Here is a 21,591-nt window from a genome sequence, read left to right as displayed (position 1 = left end):
CTTCGTGTTACTGATACTTCTGCTATTCATATAGGTCTGCTGGTAGCTGTGTGGTGAACAGAGTAAAAGAGCCCCAGTGGTTCCAAATACTCTGTGGTAGATAGCTATGTAAACTCAGCAAAAAAAGAAACATCAATTTTTCAGGACCCTGTCTTTCAAAGATAATTCGTAAAAATCCAAATAACACAGTTTCCCATGCTTGTTCAATGAACCATAAACAATTAATGAACATGCACCTGTGGAACGGTCGTTAAGACACTAACAGCTTACAGACGGTAGGCAATTAAGGTCACAGTTATGAAAACGTAGGACACTAAAGAGGCCTTTCTACTGACTCTGAAAAACACCAACATAAAGATGCCCAGGGTCCCTGCTCATCTGCGTGAACGTGCCTTAGGCATGCTGCAAGGAGGCATGAGGACTGCAGATGTGGCCAGGGCAATAGATTGCAATGTCCGTACTGTGAGACGTCTAAGACAGCACTACAGGACGGACAGCTGATCGTCCTCGCAGTGGCGGAGCACGTGTAACAACACCTGCACAAGATCGGTACATCCGAACATCACACCTGCGGGACAGGTACAGGATGGCAACAACAACTGCCCGAGTTACACAAGGAATGCACAATCCCTCCATCAGTGCTCAGACTGTCCGCAATAGGCTGAGAGAGGCTGGGCTGAGGGCTTGTAGGCCTGTTGTAAGGCAGGTCCTCACCAGACATCACCGGCAACAACGTCGCCTATGGGCACAAACCCACCATCGCTGGACCAGACAGGACTGGCAAAAAGTGCTCTTCACTGACGAGTTGCAGTTTAGTCTCACCAGGGGTGATGGTCTGATTCGAGTTTATAGTAGAAGGAATGAGCGTTACACCGAGGCCTATACTCTGGGGCGGGAGTGATTTGGAAGTGGAGGTTCTGTCATGGTCTGGGGCGGTGTGTCACAGCATCATCGGACTGAGCTTGTTGTCATTGCAGACGATCTCAACGCTGTGCGTTACAGGGAAAACATCCTCCTCCCTCATGTGGTACCCTTCCTGCAGGCTCATCCTGACATGACCCTCCAGCATGACAATTTCACCAGCCATACTGCTCATTCTGTGCGTGATTTCCTGCAAGACAGGAATGTCAGGGTTCTGCCATGGCCAGCAAAGAGCCCAGATCTCAATCCCATTGAGCACGTCTGGGACCTGTTGGATCGGAGGGTGAGGGCTAGGGCCATTCCGCGCAGAAATGTCCGGGAACTTACAGGTGCCTTGGTGGAAGAGTGGGGTAACATCTCACAGCAAGAACTGGTAAATCTGGTGCAGTCCATGAGGAGGAGATGCACTGCAGTACTTAATGCAGCTGGTGGCCACACTAGATACTGACTGTTACTTTTGATTTTGACCCCCCTTTTGTTCAGGGACACATTATTCCATTTATGTTAGTCACATGTCTGTGGAACTTGTTCAGTTTATGTCTCAGTTGTTGAATCTTGTTATGATCATACAAATATTTACACATGTTAAGTTTGCTGAAAATAAATGCAGTTGACAGTGAGAGGACGTTTCTTTTTTTGCTGAGTTTATGACAAAAGGTACCAAAAGGTACCATTACACAATGAGTGGTGAATATTGCCACATTGCACTGGGATTAATGAAATATTCCCATTAAATGTTGCATTGTAGTTACAACGTAATGTACCGGTAAATGTGTTGTTTTTCACAAATGTTAGAAACTGTGTGCTGCTGTAGGGTTGATTTGGACGTTGACTTTCTTGACAGTGAGTGGACTTTGGTTTGGCCCGTGCTCCTGTACACAGTAACGCCTCTCTCTGTGGCAAGTCAGTAAAAAATCGAATAAATACGAGGATGCACAACTCCTTGTTTCAGGGTTAGGGCTGGCTCCCTGGGACTGTAGTTTGGGCTCTCACGTCCTGCAGTAAACCAATAGCTAGTCAAACGGAATTTAATCCACTGGATTAATAACAATGTAAGTACTCTCAGATATTACCTGTTATCTGCTAACCATGTGTATGTGACCAAAACAATTTGATTTGATTTGACCAACATGGTTTAAGTTTTTGTTGTTGTTGATTAGACCTAATATAGGTTTTGTAAATCTTGGTTTCTTTTTGAGATGTGTTGCACCATTTAATTTTAAACCTGGATTAGTTCATCTAAGGTTCAATCTTTAAACTATGATTAGTTACACGTGTCATAATGGATTCACCATAGCAATATGTTCTCATTCTATTTCTATGGAAACAAATTTGCACTGGTCATTGCTAGTTTGCTAGCTAGCTAGCTAATTAAGTTTGAAATACAGGCTATTAAAACTATACTTTTTGGTCAAATTAGTTAGCTGGCTAGTTGACTTTTGCAATCATGGTATCCACAAGAGCATTAATCACACTGATAATAAAGCACATACACTGACATTTTATCAATTTAAACCTCCTGCCGGAGCAGTTTAGAATAATCCCTTATCTACAGTTTAATTTGATTTTAAAACAATGGAGCAAGAAGATTTAAACTAAGAACAAAATTAAACTTAGTTTAGAAGAAGGTTTAAATTGAACTAAGATTAATTTAAAACTAGGTTTAAAATGTGGTGCAACAAGATTAATACTTAAACCTTGATTTAACCCAGTTAAGGACCTTGATTTAACCCAGTTTAAACCTTGATTAAACCCAGTTTGAGTTAATCCATGTTGGTGCAACCCACCCCTATATATAACTGATGTTTATTTGATCTGGTTGATTGTATAGATTATTATAATCAATGCTGTTCAGTTGTTATTATGATGTAATGTCTTTTCAAATATCACAAAATCCCTCCTGCCACAACAATAGTCTACACACTGCACAGGCTATTGTACTTTTGAAACCGAATCAACAAATTGACCGGCATATTTACCCAACAATTTCCTAAGTATGCACAGCATTTTCCTAAATTCCAAGGATGGTAAGAGAGAATAGATGTGGCAGTGTTGACATCCTTCCCTCTTCCTCTTTCACTGTCTGCAGTACCAGGGACCATGGTGGGAATGAAGCCCTCCGATACACCCCCTACCCTGGGGGTGAAGCTGCTGAGTGCTGGCTCAGCGGCCTGCATCGCTGACCTGGTCACCTTTCCCCTGGATACAGCCAAAGTCAGACTCCAGGTAATGGTTCACTGTCCACCTCCAGCCCTGAAGACTTGAGTCTGACCTCCTGTAACACTGAATTTTACTGGCACCTCCTGTAACACTGATTCTTGTGGGGACCTCCGTTAACACTGACACTTGTGAACCCCAGATTCAGGGAGAGAAGGTGGCGTCGGAAGCTACCAAGGGCATTCGCTACAGGGGGGTGTTTGGGACAATCAGTACCATGATCCGGACGGAGGGGCCCAGGTCGCTGTATAACGGTCTGGTGGCAGGCTTACAGAGACAGATGTGCTTTGCCTCCATCAGGATCGGCTTCTATGACAACGTCAAAAACTTCTACTCTGGCGGAGCAGACAGTAAATTAGGATAACAATTATTCATCGGAGATAATAATCTGTGATATGTTACATATTTTGTACCAAGAGAAGAAGCATCATATAGTGCCTCAATCATCATCCTTTCATTACTTAACAAACCCTCTTACCCCCTCTGCCCCTGTCCTATCCCAGCTGCAAATATTGGTATCCGTATCATGGCCGGCTGCACCACAGGGGCCATGGCTGTGTCTTTCGCCCAGCCCACTGACGTGGTGAAAGTCCGCTTCCAGGCCCAGGTCAACCTGACCGGGGTGGCTCGTCGCTACACGGGCACCATGCAGGCCTACAAACACATTTTCAACCACGAGGGCATCCGCGGGCTCTGGAAAGGTTAGTCAGTACAACCCTGGGCCCCATCGGTTGATTTGCCAGTAACACCAATCTCCATTGGTTGTGTTGCTGCTAACCTTGAGCCCCATTGATTGTGTTTGTCCGTAGTGGAACTGTTTGCATAGAAAAGACCAAAGATTGTTGTCTATGGCAGTATGTCACTGTCATCCAATGTCAGGAGTGTACAGATATTGATTGGAGCAGATGCTGCAAAGTTGATGATCCCATAGGACAGAACTTGAGTGCATCTGAAAATAAAGCTTGGCTTTGAAGGTTGTTGAGTTTTCTAGGGCATTTTACTAATGATAGACTAGTGGTTTAATTCTGGTATAACTATTGGGGTTATTAACCAACCGACCTGTTTCTTGTTCACTCCAGGCTGTCTACCCAACATCACTAGGAACGCTCTGGTCAACTGCACAGAGCTTGTGACCTATGACCTCATCAAGGAGGCCATTCTTAGGCACAACCTGTTGTCAGGTGAGTGGGTGCTATTGGTGCATACAGTCACAGCGAGACAGCTGACTGGGCAGAAGTCCACATGCCCGCTCGCTCTTTTGTCCTTCATGTGTCTTGAAAGCCTGATAACAGTATACATATTGGTACATAATATTCTGTCCAGCTATGGAATAACAGGGAGCTAACATTTATCTAATGGATTTTTATTGCACCTTTCACAACAAAGCGGTATAAAACAGAGATATGGGTTTCCTGCAGGCCTTGAGACAGAGGCCTTATACAGTACAGTGTATCTGCATGGCACTACTTGAACATTAACTTTAGTGTCAGCATTTCTGTTATACATCAGTGTTTATCAACTAGTTCATCTAAGGTTCAATCTTTAAACTATGATTAGTTATACGTGTCATAATGGATTCACCATAGCAATATGTTGTCATTCTATTTCTATGTAAACAAATTAGCACTGGTCATTGCTAGCTTGCTAGCAAGTTGAGTTTGAAATACAGGCTATTGAAACGAATTGCACTTTTTGGTCGAATTAGTTAGCTGGCTAGTCAACTTTTACAAACATGGTATCCACAAAATCTAACATCGTTAATCATACTGAAAATAGGTGCCCATTGATATCTTTGTGAGTGTTTCAAAAGGGCTTGTGATGACCGTTTTCCCACAGATAACCTCCCGTGCCATTTTGCTTCTGCGTTTGGCGCCGGCTTCGTTACCACCTGCATTGCCTCTCCGGTGGACGTGGTGAAGACACGATACATGAACTCTCCGCCGGGCCAGTATAAGAGTGCCATCAACTGTGCCTGGACCATGGCCACCAAAGAGGGACCCACGGCCTTCTACAAAGGGTGAGCTCACAGACAGTCACACACACTGTACAAACAGACCGGTGTCCTTCAGTCTGTTGATAGAACAAGGCAGTTGGATGTTGAATGGAATCAAACATATTTAAACCACATTTGACTATGTTCCATTTATAACATTCTAGCCGTTACAATGAGCCCGTCCTCCTATAGCTCCTCCCAGCAGCCACCTCTGAACTCTACTAAGCAAAACTTTGGAGCATTCGCAGGGATCTTTAGTTGAAAGTCTCTCCCAGACAGGCCAACTAATGTTTCATTTGTCCTCTCTTGTTCCCTGTAGATTTGTGCCCTCATTTCTAAGGCTGGGCTCATGGAACGTTGTGATGTTTGTGTCGTTTGAGCAGCTCAAGAGAGTCATGATGGTAGGAAAGAAGAAGATGGAGGACAAAAGTTAACTTCATTCCTACGTGCAAAGAGCCCTTTGCAATGATGGATTGACAAGCGCACAAACCCTAGCCATATTGAGTTGGACCAACAATGTAGTGTAGACTACAGGAATACTATGGACCACGATCCATAACGTTAAGATTCTTATGTGTTCGACTGTCAGCATGTATGAATAATGAGGAATCCTTTGTTAAAAAAGGAGTTATGAAAGTGCATTTGAAGTGCATCTACCTTGGAGAATAGTTTTATTTTCTCTATTTTTATTTATTTTGACCTATACTTCTCCTACGGTCTCAAACCAGTCCTTGGGGACCTCTAGCCATTCTCTATAGTGTATTTAGCACACCTGCCAAATGTGAACTAATCAGCAAGCCGCCGTTCCTTTAAATCAGGTGTACTAGGGTTAGGATACATTACTCTAGGAACGACTGCTAGGCTACCAGGACTGGGTAGAAAAAGGCTTCCCTTGTATTGTGTGCTTAAATTTAAGCCCCAACAAGAACTGCTCCCCGGTCGCCGATGACGTGGATGTCGGTTAAGGCAGCCCCCTCCGCAACGCTCTGATTTAGACGGGTTGGGTTAAATGCGGAAGACACATTTCAGTTGAATGCATTCAGTTGTGGAACTGACTAGGTATCCCCGTTTCCCTTCATTCCCCCCAAAAAACATTTAATAAGTTATAGTTTAATAATTAGATGTTGGTAATTTGCAATATATTGAACTTTATATACTTATTTTGTTTGTCTGTGTTCATTGTATTGTTCATTACACGCTCCATTTAATCTCAATCTCAGCCTGACAGTCATCACACACTCATCCGAAAACATCACATTAGAAGTTTAATTTATTAACACTGGGCATGTGTCAGTCGTTACAAAGATCCATACTGGGTCTACAAAATGTAAAATCATCTTCAAAAAAATCAGGGCCCACAGCCTATAAATAACAGACAAAATACCATACAAAGACAATATTGTACGAATGTGTGGAATAGGCGGCGGCGTAATAACCAGTAATCTCAGCACCACCTATTGAAATGTATTGACAACAATGACGGTATCAATTCAAACGCATTAAAACATGCACAGAGCTTTCAGTGTCTGAGTATGTAGTACAACCATTGAGCATTAGGTAAACAAATTATTCCTTAGTTTTAAGTCTACTACGATATAAATTCCCTCTCTGGACACATATTTGATTCCTGAGCAAGAAGGACAAATGCGAGAATGAGTAGGCAAAGTTATTATGAATACATGCGAGATGGCACTTGTTGACTTCGTTAAATAAATTCAAACCTAGTTACCAGCAAGTTAATATTATTCACCAATCTCCATTTCCTCTAAAACTATTGTGTAATTCCTTTCCATGTCCACTGAAAAGTACACAGCCAATCAACTACATAGAACTAGTGCCCTACTATTTTATTTCACCTTTTTTAATATTTTAAGCATTGGAATGGTCATTATTTGAGGCAGAGGGTTGAATTCCAGTCTCCTGGTCTTACTTATTTCTAAAAGCTACTAAAGTCACTAATTTATACAAAAAAAGAAAAGGTGTGTAGATTGGGTCTAAACTAAGATCGAAGGGATAGCTAGCTCAAAATGTCCCTTATAGATTTGGAAGTACGCTGTAGTGTATCGAGGTTCTGGTGGTCCCAATTAAGTCCAAGCGAGACCCGTTCAGTCGGTTGGTCAGTTACTTCTTGGACTATCCGTCATGGTGAGGGCCACGGCAGGGTCCAGTAGTTGAATCTTGATATTGTCGTGGAACTTTTCCCTGTAGTGGTTGAACTCCATGATGCTCTCGGGCTGCTCCTCCACCCAGAACTTATCAAACTTGTACACCAGGTAACCTAAAGCAGGGAGGCCAAGACAGAGTTAGGGGTTTAGGTAACCTGAAGCAGGGAGTTATCCCCTATGCTACTGACAAACAGAGTTGAGTGCAATTAGCATACACTTACAGAACAGCTGATGGAGGTGCTGCAGTTGGGGTCTCCCAGACACAGTGTTGTAGAAGTGGGGTTTGAGAGCACCACTCTTCAGTAAACTGTATGCCATCTCCGTCAGGTTGATACCCACTATGGCATAGGAGTACCTGAAACATGACACACATATGATAATCATTAAAAGGCTATAAATGTTGTCAAAGTAGGCTTACTTTGGGTGTGCTTGTTTTATCTTGTTTGGTGCCCAGGCGGGCAGAGGTTTCACTTCAGGACTAATGGAAAAGTCTCAAATGTGTAAACTCCACCCACCCAGTAATTGGGCAAGCTAAATAAAACACAACTATTGATAGATGAGTGAATATACTGAAATATGCAACAGAACCATAGCTGACATATAAAGAACAGAGTTCAATTACGTAATCCTTACCCCAGTTTGGGATGGCTTGCGTGGGACAGCACTTGCCGAGCCTCTTCAGTGTAGTTCTCACTAAAGAACCTGTAATAAACAAGATAACGAATATAAAAAAGTTACGAAATCTAGCTTAAACTTGAGAAAAAAATATACAACTTTTCAGAATACTGATGAGCAAGGTTAGATTGTTAAGGACTGGACAGTCATTCAGACAGCATAACTCACACAAGGTTGGTTAGGCCCAACATGCCCATTCCTCGGAAGTCAGTCTTGGGGTCATCGCCTTGGAAACCAATGTCGCCCCACTGTTTGGTAACTCTGGACTCCAGTTTGACCTCGGGCATCAACAGGTCCCATAACTGTAGAGTCAGACAAGTCCATTCCTGTTAATACTTTACACTTACCTTTAAATAGAGATGATATTAAAAAGTTTGAAACAGTCATGTTGAACCATCTCATCCAGAAACACTCCATTGCTCCATGCTAGTCATTGACATAAAAAAAATAACGGCCGCAGTACCTTCAAAAGCATTTCCTCGTGTTGGACTTTATCCGAGTCAAAAGTCTCCTTCCTCAACTCTTCCACGGACGTGAATAAGTTCCTGTATCCCGTTATTTGTAAGAGACACAGCTTCAGATTCACCTTAAACCTAGGACCAAAGAGACACACACATTAGTCATCAATACATATCATATTAAATAATATATATAAAATAGTAAAGGGTAACAAGACTGACGTGGGATCCCTCTGCGTTTTGACATTCTTTTCCCTCATGATAAGATCCAGATACTTCTCCAAACCATCCTCCTCCACGTCCACAGCAGCTCTTAATAGCTGGAGAGAGGGAAGGAGAGAGGAAGAGAGAGGGACAGAGGAGAGAGATGGTGTGATTAGTTATCTCATCCATGGTAATAGCTCAGAGTTTGTGTTAGTCTGTAGGAGAAGTACTATGCTGTCATAACACGCACGATGAGCACGCACGATGAGGTCAGAGGATGGAACAACCAATTATGTATTACCTACTGCCTTGACTATGTATGGGGGAAATGCCATAGTAACAGAGTGATGCTGAGACTCAGCATTGTCCCCTTTAAAATGGATGCCAAACAAAAACGAATATTTGCAAAGTAAAGCAAAACCATACAACTATGCACAACGACGACTTCCAACAGTGCAGATGCAAAGGTTTGGTAAGTGAATGACGACACCAACAGCACAAACCGCCATTTTATTAACAAACTTTGCATCTGCAATGTTCAACTAAATGCGTTTTTGTAAAATATTCAGTGGAAATTGTTAAAAGTAGTCATGTGCATAGAGTTGTATGGTTTGTTTAACTTTGCAATCATTGGTATTTGTTTGCCATTCATTTTAAAAGTGAAAAATCAGAGTCTCCGCATATCTCTGTTACCATGGAAATGCCCATGAACTGTTGATAAGAATGTGCTTAACATAACAAGAATAACAACCGTCGCGGTACTGATCAATGGATTTCTTAAGTGGGTTAAATGTAACAGTTGATTGTGGTTGTCTGTATGATAACTAGTCAACCATGCATTCCTGCTTCAGTAAAAATCAAGTGAAAGGAATGATTTCCAACATTTACCTTAGATTTGGAGTTATTGAGTGAGTATTCTGAATGAAGAAAAATCAAATGACAGGTTAAAAACAGTTCAAAATGATAATGAATAGCACAACTGACAACTTGCTTTTCGTAAGGGTTGGGTAGTGTTCATTGGGCGTCGAATGGAGGCAAAACGGGGAGGACTATCTGGACTTGTCCAATTAGAGACGCCAATTGTTGTTTTTCCGTAACAAAACGTTTTAAAACATGTTCTGTTACCCTAATGAACACTATTTAGCTCTAGAATGTAACCTCACCTGCTTTCATTGTCCTGGGCGCCCCAGGCTTGTAGCCGGCACAAATCCTTTGCAGCTCGCATTTCCCTGTCACCTGTCTGATGAACCACTTCAGCCAGTATCTAAGGAAGGACGTGTAGAAGTATCCCCAGATGCTGCCGAACATGGTCTACAACACAAACATGTCAGCAAGAGTTCCAAATACAACAAGGCAAGTGAATAACACCATAATCATAAGAGTCAACCAAGACACATACTGGTAGGACTGCAATGGCGAGCCGTGCCTCTTCTTCGAGACATTGACAAATGAGCACCCAAAAAGATTCCTGTGTACTCCAGACAAGCCTATCGATTTATCCTTTAGTTGTACGCCGTGCAATGGAATTAATGGCTGATTTTTTTTTTCTTCCAGCGATGGTAATGTCTCTGTAGTAGGAGTTAGCTTTGATACCTTCAAGCTATCAGTCTTTAAAGTACTGCAGGACCTCCCCAAAAACAATCATTGGCTACTCTGTACAAAACCCCATATTCAATAGGAACGGTTGATACGTAGCTAATCTTAAAATGGCATGTCATCAGATAGGCCTAGTTGGTCAAGTCAATCACTGGAAAGTTACCGTAGCAGTAACTTTCCACGGTGTCCCCATCCTAAATGATCTAAATCTAACTGCAAGTATTTCACAATCATTGATTTGCTAGCAAGCCATCTGTTGAATGCGGTTCCAGGACAGTCATTTACTTAGTTAGGAGACCAGGCGTGATTCATTTAGCCAATTAGTGAGTAGTACAGCCTAGAAATCAGGTGCAGGCTGTGGCACTGCTGAACCAGGATTGCCAGTGAGTAGAGGTGAAATGAGAGATCACGTTGCAACATGAACAGAACGGCTCTATTGTAATTTGAGCTCCTATTTTAACAGGTGTATTTACACAAATGGCTTTTGCTTGGCAAAATAACTGCTTTTGTTAGCCGACTGACAGCTTGTCTTTTGTTTAGCAGCTAGTTAGCTGCTAACTAACAGCTAGCTAGTCAACTCGTAGTAGATCGTCTCATTTCAGCCACTGTGCCTCCACCGTAAAGCTTCAGCACAGTAGCTTCAGGTTTCTAAGTTAGTTGTTGGGGTACTAAAAATGTACAGTAATTTCATTGACCGGTACAACACTAACTAGCCTAGCTATAACAAACAAACTGACTGTCCTGGAACAGCATTCAACGGATAGCTTGCTAGCAAAGCAATGATTGTGAAATACTTGCAGTTAGAGATTTAGATAATTAACCCCAGAAAGAAAGTTTACATGTTAATAAACAGTTAGCTATACCTGGCTTTGAAGCGTTAGCTAGCTACCTAACGTTAGCTAGCTTAGCTACACAATCACAACAGGTTGTCAATATTTACCTCGAGTAATTAGGTGGATTATGTCAGCAATTTCTCCTTGATTTGAGTGAAGATAGCAAGAAATAGACCTAGTGGTGAGCGTTATTTACTTTAGCAATGCCAAATTCCTCAGATTAAACTGAAAGAGATGTGTCCACTGAGGTAGTGATGTTGACAAGTCTTTTGGCTAACCTCTTCTTTGATTAATAGAATCTCGACGCACAAGTGTACCACTTTACCTTTGGCGCCACCTGTTGGGTTGGGGTATGGTGAGTTGGTGGAATCCTGGGTTGTATTCAATACGAAGATTATGTTGCAAAATGTTTTGCAACAGAACAGAAACCGCGTACTCCAAACGCTCTTCAACGTGACATACAAGTTGTTGGGTTCTTAAACGGAAGTTGTAGTTCCTTTTAATTGTATGGTTTCCACGTGTTGCCATTTCAATCTGAATAGTCTGCTAAGGGTTTGGCACAAGCTGCACATCTATAAATGATACATTCTGCTCTAAAGTGAACTGAAGTTTGTGGGGTTCCTTCCAACTTCTTCCAGACACTTATTTTTATTTTTAAGAGTGACACGACTGAACTACAACTTCTATTTAAGAACAAAACGGAACTCAACAACATTTGGAGTAAACTTCTTTACCTGCTAATTAATTGTACCCATCTGGTGTCCCAGGTCTAAATCAGTCCCCGATTAGATGGGAACAATGAAAAAAACAGTGGAACTGGCTTCGAGGTCCAGAGTTGAATTTGAGGGCACTAACCTATTATAATAGCTGCATTTCCTATACTTGCCACACGAAGGTGCGGATGTTGCATAGGATGTATGGTGAAAATACTTCCCTAAAGCCACCATGGTCACTGTTCATAGGTATTAATTGTAACAGCTAGACAAATTCCTTGAATTAGTAATGTGTTCATATTTGATTGAAGTATGGAATTAGACATGTCAATCTCCCATTTTTAAACACTAATGTTTTGGCAAAACAAAACATTGCATGTATGGATACTTTACTTTACCTATGATATAGCTTTATCAATCTAGGTATCTTCAACTATTTATCTATATATTTTAATCAATAATGTATCTATACATTATATATTTTTATATATTTATCTATATCTATATGGTATCTATATATGTCAATAGATTCCGATAGCACATTTGACCACATCAATCAAATTCAACTTTATTTGTCACGTGCCGAATACAACAAGTGTAGACTTTACCATGAAATGCTTACGTACAAGCCCTTAAGCCCTTAACCAATTCAATTCAACCAAACCAATTCAAGAAGAGTTAATAAAATATTTACCAAATAGACTAAAGTAAAAAATAAGAATAAAAAGTAACACAATAAGAATACAAATAACGAGCCTATATACAGGGGGTACCGGTACTGAGTCAGTGTGTGGGGGTACAGGTTATTTGAGATAATTTGTACATGTAGATAGGGGTGGAGTGACTATGCATAGATAATAAACAACGAGTAGCAGCAGTGTACAAAAGGGAGGGGTGGTCAATGTAAATAGTCCGGTGGCAATTTTATTAATTGTTCAGAAGTCTTATGGCTTGGGGGTAGAAGCTGTTGAGGAGCCTTTTGGTCCTAGACTTCTGTGTGTGAATATGACTGAGTTAAAACTATGTAAAACTACAAAGGAACAAACAAAACAGGATCATACCTGGAGGAGCAGAGAGAGAGAGACAAAAGTGGTTAGTGAAGCAGCTTAAATACCCTGAGCCCAGGTGGTGCCAATCACTAACGACCCTCCTCTGCCTGCAGGAGGAACACACTATTTAGTTCAGTTCTTTGCACCCCATCATTGTGAGGTATTGTTTGTTTTTTGACACATGTCTTTCAGAGCACTGGGTTTCCCTGTGACTTACTCCTCCTGTGTATGATAGTTTTTGCCTGCCTCACTAACGACGCCTTTTGCCTATTCCCTGCCTGTACTTTAGCCTATCGGATTTCCTGTTATCAACCTATTGCCTGATCTCCCGGACTATGTTACTAGCCTTTTCCCTGCCTGTACTGTTGCCCTTTTGGACCCCTTGTGTATGACCTTCTGCCTGCCCCTGGACCCAGCTACCTGCCTCCTACTGTGGCCCTTTACAATAAACACCTGCTGCGCCCTGCGCTTGAAACCAGCTCTCTGTCTCCCCTCGTGTTCATTACAATAACCCTTACCTTAACCATTTTACATTTCAACTTCAACAGGGTGATGTCATAGTTGGACTTCCCAGGGAGCAATGATCCATAACACAGTGTCTTGGCGGTGAGGATTGGGGACATGACAGGGGGGACAACACATGGAGATACTGAATCAGATTAATTTGACCTGGAAATCTAGACTAAAGTCATTGTCCCCCTGAGTGCACTGCTGTCGAACAGCACCACATGTACTGTACTGTCACAGTGAAACATCACATCTCCACTGCATACAGTACAGGCAGTGGCAGATTTAGGCCTAGGCGACATGGGAAGCCAACAGGGGCGGCATCTTGCCGGGGGCGCGCACAAATGTTTTTTTCAAAAATGGTGACATTTGCGTGATTGGTTTTCTATCGCTCATTTGCACGTCACGTCAATGATATCATGATATCAACCGTGTGGGACTGTGGGTCAATTAACCTTGTCGGAGTGGTCGTCCTGATTCTAGTTTGTGAGCTAGGCAGGCTACTGCCTGGGAAGGTCTCCCACTCAGAAGTACAAGAGGGGGCGGGTGTAGGTGGACCTCAGGTCTCCCCACTGGAAGCCCAAGGTAGGGGGAGCGGGGGAATCTATCAAATAGCGGACCTCTAACTTTGTACAGTACTAATGCAATTAGCAATGCAATTAGTTGTGCAATTTAGTTGGTGTGTTTCTTGTTTGAAGTGCAATAGTGTAATAATCAGGTTCTCTTCTTTATAAGTGTGTTATTCTATTTGTGTGATTTACGGATTTGTGCAATTTAATTTAATTTGTGTGTTTTTTGTTAGGAATAGGGTAATAGTGTAATTCGATTATCTTTTTATTTGTATTTATATATTTCAATTTGTTTCTATTTGTCTTTGTTACTTCTTTTTGATATTTATGAGTCTTATTTTTGTATATATATTTATATTTATATAGTTTTAAATGTTATGATTATTTATTTGTGTTCCAAATGTCTGAATAAAAATTACAGTTAGTGCAGAATGGTGCTTTTTGTTGTTGGGGGGGTTTGCCCAGGGAGCCATACAAGCTAGAACCACCACTGAGTACAGGGCATAATTATGGTGCTTTTCCCCTTCAGTGCAAGTGCATGCACAGTCACATCCACATACAGTGATGGAAATGGATAGTGTATTGCCACTGCCTCAACACAACACTACAGACAGGGTTGCAGTGACACTGTATGTAGCCTATAGATTGTTGTTCCCATTCAGCAAGCAATGCCGTATGTAGTCTACAGGGATTAGATATATAGTGCCCAATGCTCCAAATGCTTAACATCATTTATTTTTTATGTGGAACATGGATGATACCAGAGCAGGAAATAACTAGCCTATCATATGTAATTAAATGCTGCTTTCTCTATGTTTGATGTCCCTGCAATTCTGTGTCCTCCTCTCTTTCATACCATTTTTTCCCCCATTCTTTTTTCTTTTTCTCTTTTACAGTCATTGAGCATCCCGAAAACAATGCAGTGTGGACATCCCCCGGGACAGCACGATCTCGCAGAAAGAGAGAGGTGACACCACGATTTGTTAGCTCCAATGACAATGTAGCCTATTGCTCGATGAAGCGTAAAGCAAGTTTGATATGATAACTGTTTGTATAGGAGGACCCAACCGAACAAGCATGAGTCATAGCGCACAGCCACATCTTCGCTAGACCCTCGGAAGAAAATCGATATTACATGCTTGACCCAATTATCATTTAGGCTACCTCTGATCAGACCTGTATTCCGAACCGCTCCGATCGAAGGCGCGGCTTTATGTCACGGAGACCTGCTTGAAATTCTTTCATTGATATTCAGCCGGGGGCTTCAGCCGCACTGTGGGAACAAACAGTGGCTAAATAGCGCAGTAATCAACCCCCGAATATGATATGATACGGGGACTACACCGCACCAGGTAAGCTGTCTCCTCTTTGTCTGAATAAAGTGTCGTTAAGATAATATGTGTACAAATAATGAATTCCTCCGCAAGGTCAAATATGACTGTAAAGCCGCAGGGGGGGTCCTGAAATTCCTCTGTGTTGATGTGTTGGTTATTAGGAGTGGGGTTCGGATGTGCATCGTCAATTGACATGGTTATGATGTTGTTTCTCTCACCTGACTGTATCTTTTCATCGCATTCATCCGCACTTCCCTTTGTTTTGTCATGGCTACGATATTGTTGTATTTTCTATATCAATGTAGGCTACAGCATAAGATGATTGTCTGTGGTTGAAACTAATTGCAGTGGGGATATTTTTTTTCGAGAGAGGAGACCCTAATATGACGAATGCATAGACACGTTCAAAGCTACAGACGGATTGGGTAGCCTATAGGCCTACTAAATGTGTAGTAGAAGTGAAACGTGAGATAGATGAGAAAGAAGGATATTCTCTACTATGTGATGCGTCTAAAGGAATTCATGTCATAATGGTAAAGTAGATGTATGTCTCGGCTACATTATCTCCATCGCTAAGTCCATGCATTCTAGTCACCGGTCACTGACTGTATAAAATTGTATTTTAAATATATGGTATCTCCAGGGAAACACACAGACCTACGAATGACTATTTCAGAATGAGATATGATATGACCATTGAATTGTCAGGGTCCATTCCCCCAACTCACCTATTGTATCATGTGATTCGTTGTGATATGTATGTAATATGTCAGTCAATTCAAGAGGGGGGAAACCTCAGACTTCCTAGATATATTTGATCCTACTGTACGATACGCTTTTTGAAAATGGTTTTCAAAATATTTAATGTATTTATTTTGCAAATGTAGAATGTGCAATTATTTTGTGATAAAGGTCCAATGCAGTTTTTATTTAATTATCAAATCATTTCTGGGTAATAATTTAAGTACCTCACTGTAATTGTCTTCAATTCTAATTGTAAAAAATAAACAAAATATTGCTTCTTAGCAAAGATACATTTCTAAAGCAATAATTTTGTTAGGACTGTCTGGGAGTGGTCTGAGTTGGGAGGGGAAAATTTAAATCTAGCTATTATTGGCAGAGAGGTTTGGAACTCTCTTTCTTATTGGTCTATTAACTAATTTAGCCATGGTGATGTCACCAGGCAGGCAGAAATTTCAGGCGGACTTTTCAAACACCTCTTACACTAAAATTGCATTATCATAATTTTCGCAATTTCACAGTATTATTCCAACCTCATAGTGTGGAAATATATATAAAACACACGAACGTCACTTTTTTTTACTGCATTGGGATTTTAAAGCAGTATTTCTCCTGTTTTATCAGTATTAGCCTAATTTATTACCAATGAATGATGTTGTCGGGTGTTCACACAATCTATGTCCTGTTTGGACCGCTATATTGTATTGATTAGCAATAATATACATTATATACAAAAGTATGTGGACACCCCTTCAAATTAACGGATTTGCCTATTCAGCCTCAGCCGTTGCTGACAGGTGTATAAAATCGAACATACAGCCATGCAATCTCTATACACAAACAATGGCAGTAGAATGGCCTTACTCAAGAGCTCAGTGACTTTCAACAAGGCACCGTCATAGGATGCCACCTTTCCAACAAATTTCTGCCCTGCTAGAGCTGCCCCGGTCAACTGAAAGTGCAGTTATTTTGAAGTGGAAACGTCTAGGAGCAACAATGGCTCAGCCGCGAAGTGATAGTCCACACAAGCTCACAGAACGGGACCGCTGAGTGCTGAAGTGCGAAGTGCACAAAAATTGTCTGTCCTCGGTTGCAACACTCACTACAGAATTCCAAACTACCTCTGGAAGCAATGTCAGCACAAGAATTGTTAGTCGTGAGCTTCATGAAATGGGTTTCCATGGCCGAGATGCCGCACACAAGCCTAAGATCACCATGCGCATTGGCTGGGGTAGTGTAAAGCTCACCGCCATTGGACTCTGCAGCAGTGGAAACGCATTCTCTGGAGTGATGAATCACGCTTCACCATCTCGGTTTGGCGGATGCCAGGAGAACGCTACCTGCCCCAATGCATAGCGCCAACTGTAAAGTTTGGTGGAGAAGGAATAATGGTCTGGGGCTGCTTTTCATGATTTGGGCTAGGCCCCTTAGTTCCAGTGAAGGGAAATCTTAATGCTACAGCATACAATGGCATTCCAGACGATTCTGTGCTTCCAACATTGTGGCAACAGTTTGGGGAAGGCCCTCCTGTTTCAGCACGACAACACGACAGTGCACAAAGCGAGGTCCATACAGAAATGGTTTGTCGAGATCAGTGTGGAAAGACTTGACTGGCCTGCACAGAGCCCTGACCTCAACCCCATCGAACACCTTTGGGATGAATTGGAGCCAGGCCTAATCGCCCAACATCAGTGCCCGAACTCACTAATGCTCTTGTGGCTAAATGGAAGCAAGACGCCGCAGCAATGTTCCAACATCTAGTGGAAATCCTTCCTAGAAGAGTGGAGGCTGTTATAGCAGCAAAGGGGGGGACCAATTCCATATTAATACCTCTGATTTTGGAATGAGATGTTTGACGAGCAGGTGTCCACATATAGTGTACCTCGCTGGATCTTATTTACCACCTTGTTGATTCATCTGCTTGGTTTATTCCACTGAATTCCCATCGAAGTAAGAATCAAGACAAGTCTAATTACAAAGTCGTATTTATATGCTCCCGTGTCTCAAATGAACAGCTTGGGGGCCTCTCGCTCATCTTCGATATTAGCATGGGGTGATGGAACTCCTGATGGGAGACCCCACAGCTACTCTACATGAGGCAGAGGACACACTGACCCCTTCCTGTAGGATACAGTCACCTCCTGCTTCAAGTAACCAGGCCCTTATTCATAAAGAGTAAGCGTGAAAGTAAACTGATCTAGGATCAGTTTAGTCTTTAAGATCATAATGAATAAGATTACATGGACTGAGGGGACCTGATCCTAGATCAGCACTCCTATTCTGAGGGGCGTTATGAATCAATACGGGCCCTGAATAAAGGAGTGACTAGTCTATCCCTCTGCCTCTCCCCTCAAAATGTACTCTGACAGAGTAACTTAAACCCACATTTCTATTATATGGAATATTGATCCTAAACTGATCCTAGGTCAGCATTCTTACTCTTTATGAATTTGGGCCTATTCATTGTTTGTGCAGAAAATAAAATGTCACAGGTTCTGGCTATTTGGATATGCCCAAAAAGAAGACTAACCTTTCCTTGGCTGAGAACAAACTTAATGATGAGGATGATTAATAGTGAGGCCCAAAAACAACACCCTAGGACACAAAGTTCCAGAACAACAGATGCTTGAAGTCAGCATCTAATTTTGATTGAGATTAACTACATAGGAAACACATCATTTTATAGGATGTGAATGTCCTCGGATGACAGTTCAAGGAGTCACACACAGTGTGTCTGTGTGAGTGCTGAGTTGCTCTGATTCTTCATTTTGCCCCTGTACTCCTGTTCAATTATTGCGGGAGAGTTGATTGCTGAAAGCTCGGTTGGCCACTGAAGAACAATTTCATAGGGAACCATCGTTTCACTTCACACCTCCAAGGGGTTGGATGTGATCTCGTCCGACAGCCAGAGCCACCTGTCAAGGCAGCCAGAGAGTGGTGCCGTAGTAATAGGCCACTTTCTTATAGTGTGAATATACTGTACACGTTTGCCAACTGTGTGGCATGGAAAATCCAATCTGACAAATCACAACTCAAAGCACTCAGGACTATACAAGCGATCCTATTTTCCTTCTGTACTAAAAATACCATGGCAAAGCCATTTAGTTCGTACCTTTCAGAAATCGGATTTCTTTTTGAGTGGGCCGCTGCTCACTCACTCTTTCTATTTCTCTCTGTCTGGAGTCTGCAGCTGCAGGCTTAGACACTGCTTGAGATTTATTTTCGGATGGGTGTGTGCGTTTGGCCTACATATAAGCCAATACACTCTGATGTATTTGAGCCTACAATTCCAAATGGAATATTTAGTAGCCTGGCTAGGACATTCAGTAACTAGAAGTGTCTGATTTAGAAGGATAAGGATAACCCGTTGAGACATTTACTTTGTTATTAATGACAATAGGCCTGCTTTTTAATTGCCATAAACCTGTAGAATGATGACGAGGAAAATAAGATCACAGAGTCGAAAATGAACAGACTCTATAATGAATGAAGCCTATTGGAAAAATCCAATGGGCTAATTGAAGTGCATTTGAAATCTCCCCAAAATGGTTCAATGTCTTATCTATGTCCACAATAAACAGCTCTGTTGCTGTAGCTTCAGGGGAGATGTTGCAACAGATGAGACCAACAAACACACAGAGGTCTGTGTTTGAGGCTAGCAGATGGCTAATTTCAGACCTTTTTAAAGGACTTATGTCATACAGATATAGGATCTTAATTTGATCACTCTTTTGTTGCTGAGAAAACTCCTACAAAACTGTCCATTTATTAGTCCACATAATAATTCACATTTCCTGTTACTGCAGGACTATTTTCCTACTGTAGGAAACTGCCTCAAATTAAGATCCTACATCTGTAGGCTGCAGTGTTTGATATCTCTTTATTTAACCCTTATTTTATCAGGTCAATTAACTTACAAAACATGATCATTTACAGCAACGACCTGGGGAATAGTTACAGGGAGAGGAGGGGGGATGATTGAGACCATTGTAAACTGGGGATGATTAGGTGGCCCTGATGGTATGAGAGCCAGATTGGGAATTTAGCCAGGACACCAGGGTTAACACCCCTACTCTTACGATAAGTTCCATGGGATCTTTAGTAACCACAGAGAGTCAGGACACTGTTTAACCGTCCCATCGGAAAGACGGCATCCTACACAGGGCAATGTCCCCAATCACTGCCCTGGGGCATTGGGATATATATTTTTTCTAATGGTAAAATCAAACGTGGAACTAAAGCTACACTATTGCTTTCACTTGTTGCGATTGCAAAGTCAATGCCTCTGTCCCCACTTAAGGATAATTCAATAGATTTGCTCCAGGGTTAAGATGAATTATTTAATTCACTCAAGCTTGTTGAAGTGTGTGGTAAGTGCTTGTGATTGCTGTAGTCTTTCAAATTCCATCAGTTTTTGAGCAAAAATCATTTGTGGCATAGTTAATCTTAGTTTTGGCATTGCTTTATCTTCTCTGCTCCAAAGGGACTCGGAGTGCTCATGGTCCATCATTTCAAATCAGTTTGCAGTCATCAGAGACACATTAAATGAAATGTACTTACTGGAATGAAAAGCGGAAAGGCAACAACCTCTGAGCAGCAAAACAGTTTAGGTCAGTTTTGAAGCAGCATTGTCTTGGGCTTATTGTTAGTAATTTGGAGTTATTGCTATTATCTGTTGCTTTGTTTACAGATTCAGTTAATTCATTCAGTTCTGATGCGGTAGTTGGCACACAGTCTGTATTGTGATGGATACTAGGAGTCAGAAATAAGTGAAGGTGTCAACTCCCATTGTTTTAATGTATTGCCTCGTTGGTCACTTCTCCATCAGACGTCTGGTCTCGAGGATGAAAATCTAGTTTGAAAAATATCCATAAATGTTTTTTGGAGTGCTCTACACTGCGGTACAACTGTTCCTCATCGCTCATCGTGTTAGTTTTCTAATTTCAAGTTAAAATGTCTTTCTGTTTAAAAAAAATTGTAATAAAGTCTCACGTCTTTTTTGGTGTTTCGATATCAGCTTTTTGGTGTTTCGATATCAGCTTTGAGGTCAGAATGTAAAATGCAAGAGTGAGAAAGACATTACCAAGATCATCATTCTATATTATATTAGAGGATATTATACTATATAAGTATAGTATAATATCATTATCTACATGGAATGATCTAATGTATTGTTCATACTTCTTCTCTGAAACTAAAACTATTCTATTTTCCTACTTTATAGGGAATTACACAAATAGACAGGGATAGGATTGTGGACACCTGGTTGACTTTGGATCCCTACAGTAGAAGTGGCTAAGAGGACTGTCTCAAGACAGGATGGGAACCAACCCAAAAAGGACAGTGACAGTCCAAATGGTCCCTCAGCTGGCTGGAGTGGAAGCTCTGGGAAACCAGGAGTCTAACGCCAACTGGGCTAAAGAACCTAACCTGAACCTCACCCAGGGTTGCCCTGCCCCCACCACTACCCCTGACCCTGTCCTTACAGAACACACACAGGATAACCTGTGTCTGACAACCCCCAACACAACCTCCAGGATCCAATCAACTGGCCATGGACAACCGGTTGGCGGCGGGGTGGGGTCCAACACCAATACACCTTTCTCGACCAATGGC

The 21,591-nt window shown here is 41.7% G+C and overlaps 2 protein-coding genes across 2 annotated transcripts; one reads left to right on the top strand and one right to left on the bottom strand.

The window, feature by feature from the left end:
• The first annotated feature begins 1,839 nt into the window (after window positions 1-1,839).
• LOC120034793 (mitochondrial uncoupling protein 2-like) lies at window positions 1,840-6,291 on the top strand. The gene is made up of 7 exons (XM_038981415.1): window positions 1,840-1,973; window positions 3,011-3,147; window positions 3,281-3,488; window positions 3,642-3,839; window positions 4,218-4,319; window positions 4,975-5,155; window positions 5,451-6,291. The coding sequence occupies exons 2-7, from the start codon at window positions 3,022-3,024 to the stop codon at window positions 5,563-5,565; spliced, it is 930 nt and encodes a 309-aa protein (XP_038837343.1). The 5' UTR covers window positions 1,840-1,973; window positions 3,011-3,021; the 3' UTR covers window positions 5,566-6,291.
• A 92-nt stretch (window positions 6,292-6,383) lies between these two features.
• Window positions 6,384-11,361, bottom strand: LOC120034794 (ELMO domain-containing protein 2-like). Its single transcript, XM_038981416.1, has 9 exons — window positions 11,170-11,361; window positions 9,797-9,944; window positions 9,522-9,550; window positions 8,652-8,749; window positions 8,435-8,564; window positions 8,140-8,273; window positions 7,930-7,998; window positions 7,518-7,651; window positions 6,384-7,409 (listed from the first exon to the last, which is right to left on the bottom strand). Exons 2-9 carry the CDS (start codon window positions 9,939-9,941, stop codon window positions 7,249-7,251), a joined length of 900 nt encoding a protein of 299 aa, XP_038837344.1. The 5' UTR covers window positions 9,942-9,944; window positions 11,170-11,361; the 3' UTR covers window positions 6,384-7,248.
• Between the last annotated feature and the right edge of the window lie 10,230 nt (window positions 11,362-21,591).

This window comes from Salvelinus namaycush, chromosome 42, assembly GCF_016432855.1.
Source record: "Salvelinus namaycush isolate Seneca chromosome 42, SaNama_1.0, whole genome shotgun sequence".
Classification (NCBI taxonomy): Eukaryota; Metazoa; Chordata; class Actinopteri; order Salmoniformes; family Salmonidae; genus Salvelinus; species Salvelinus namaycush.
Note: the sequence above shows the minus strand (reverse complement) of the source record. Positions and strands in the feature narration are given on the sequence as shown.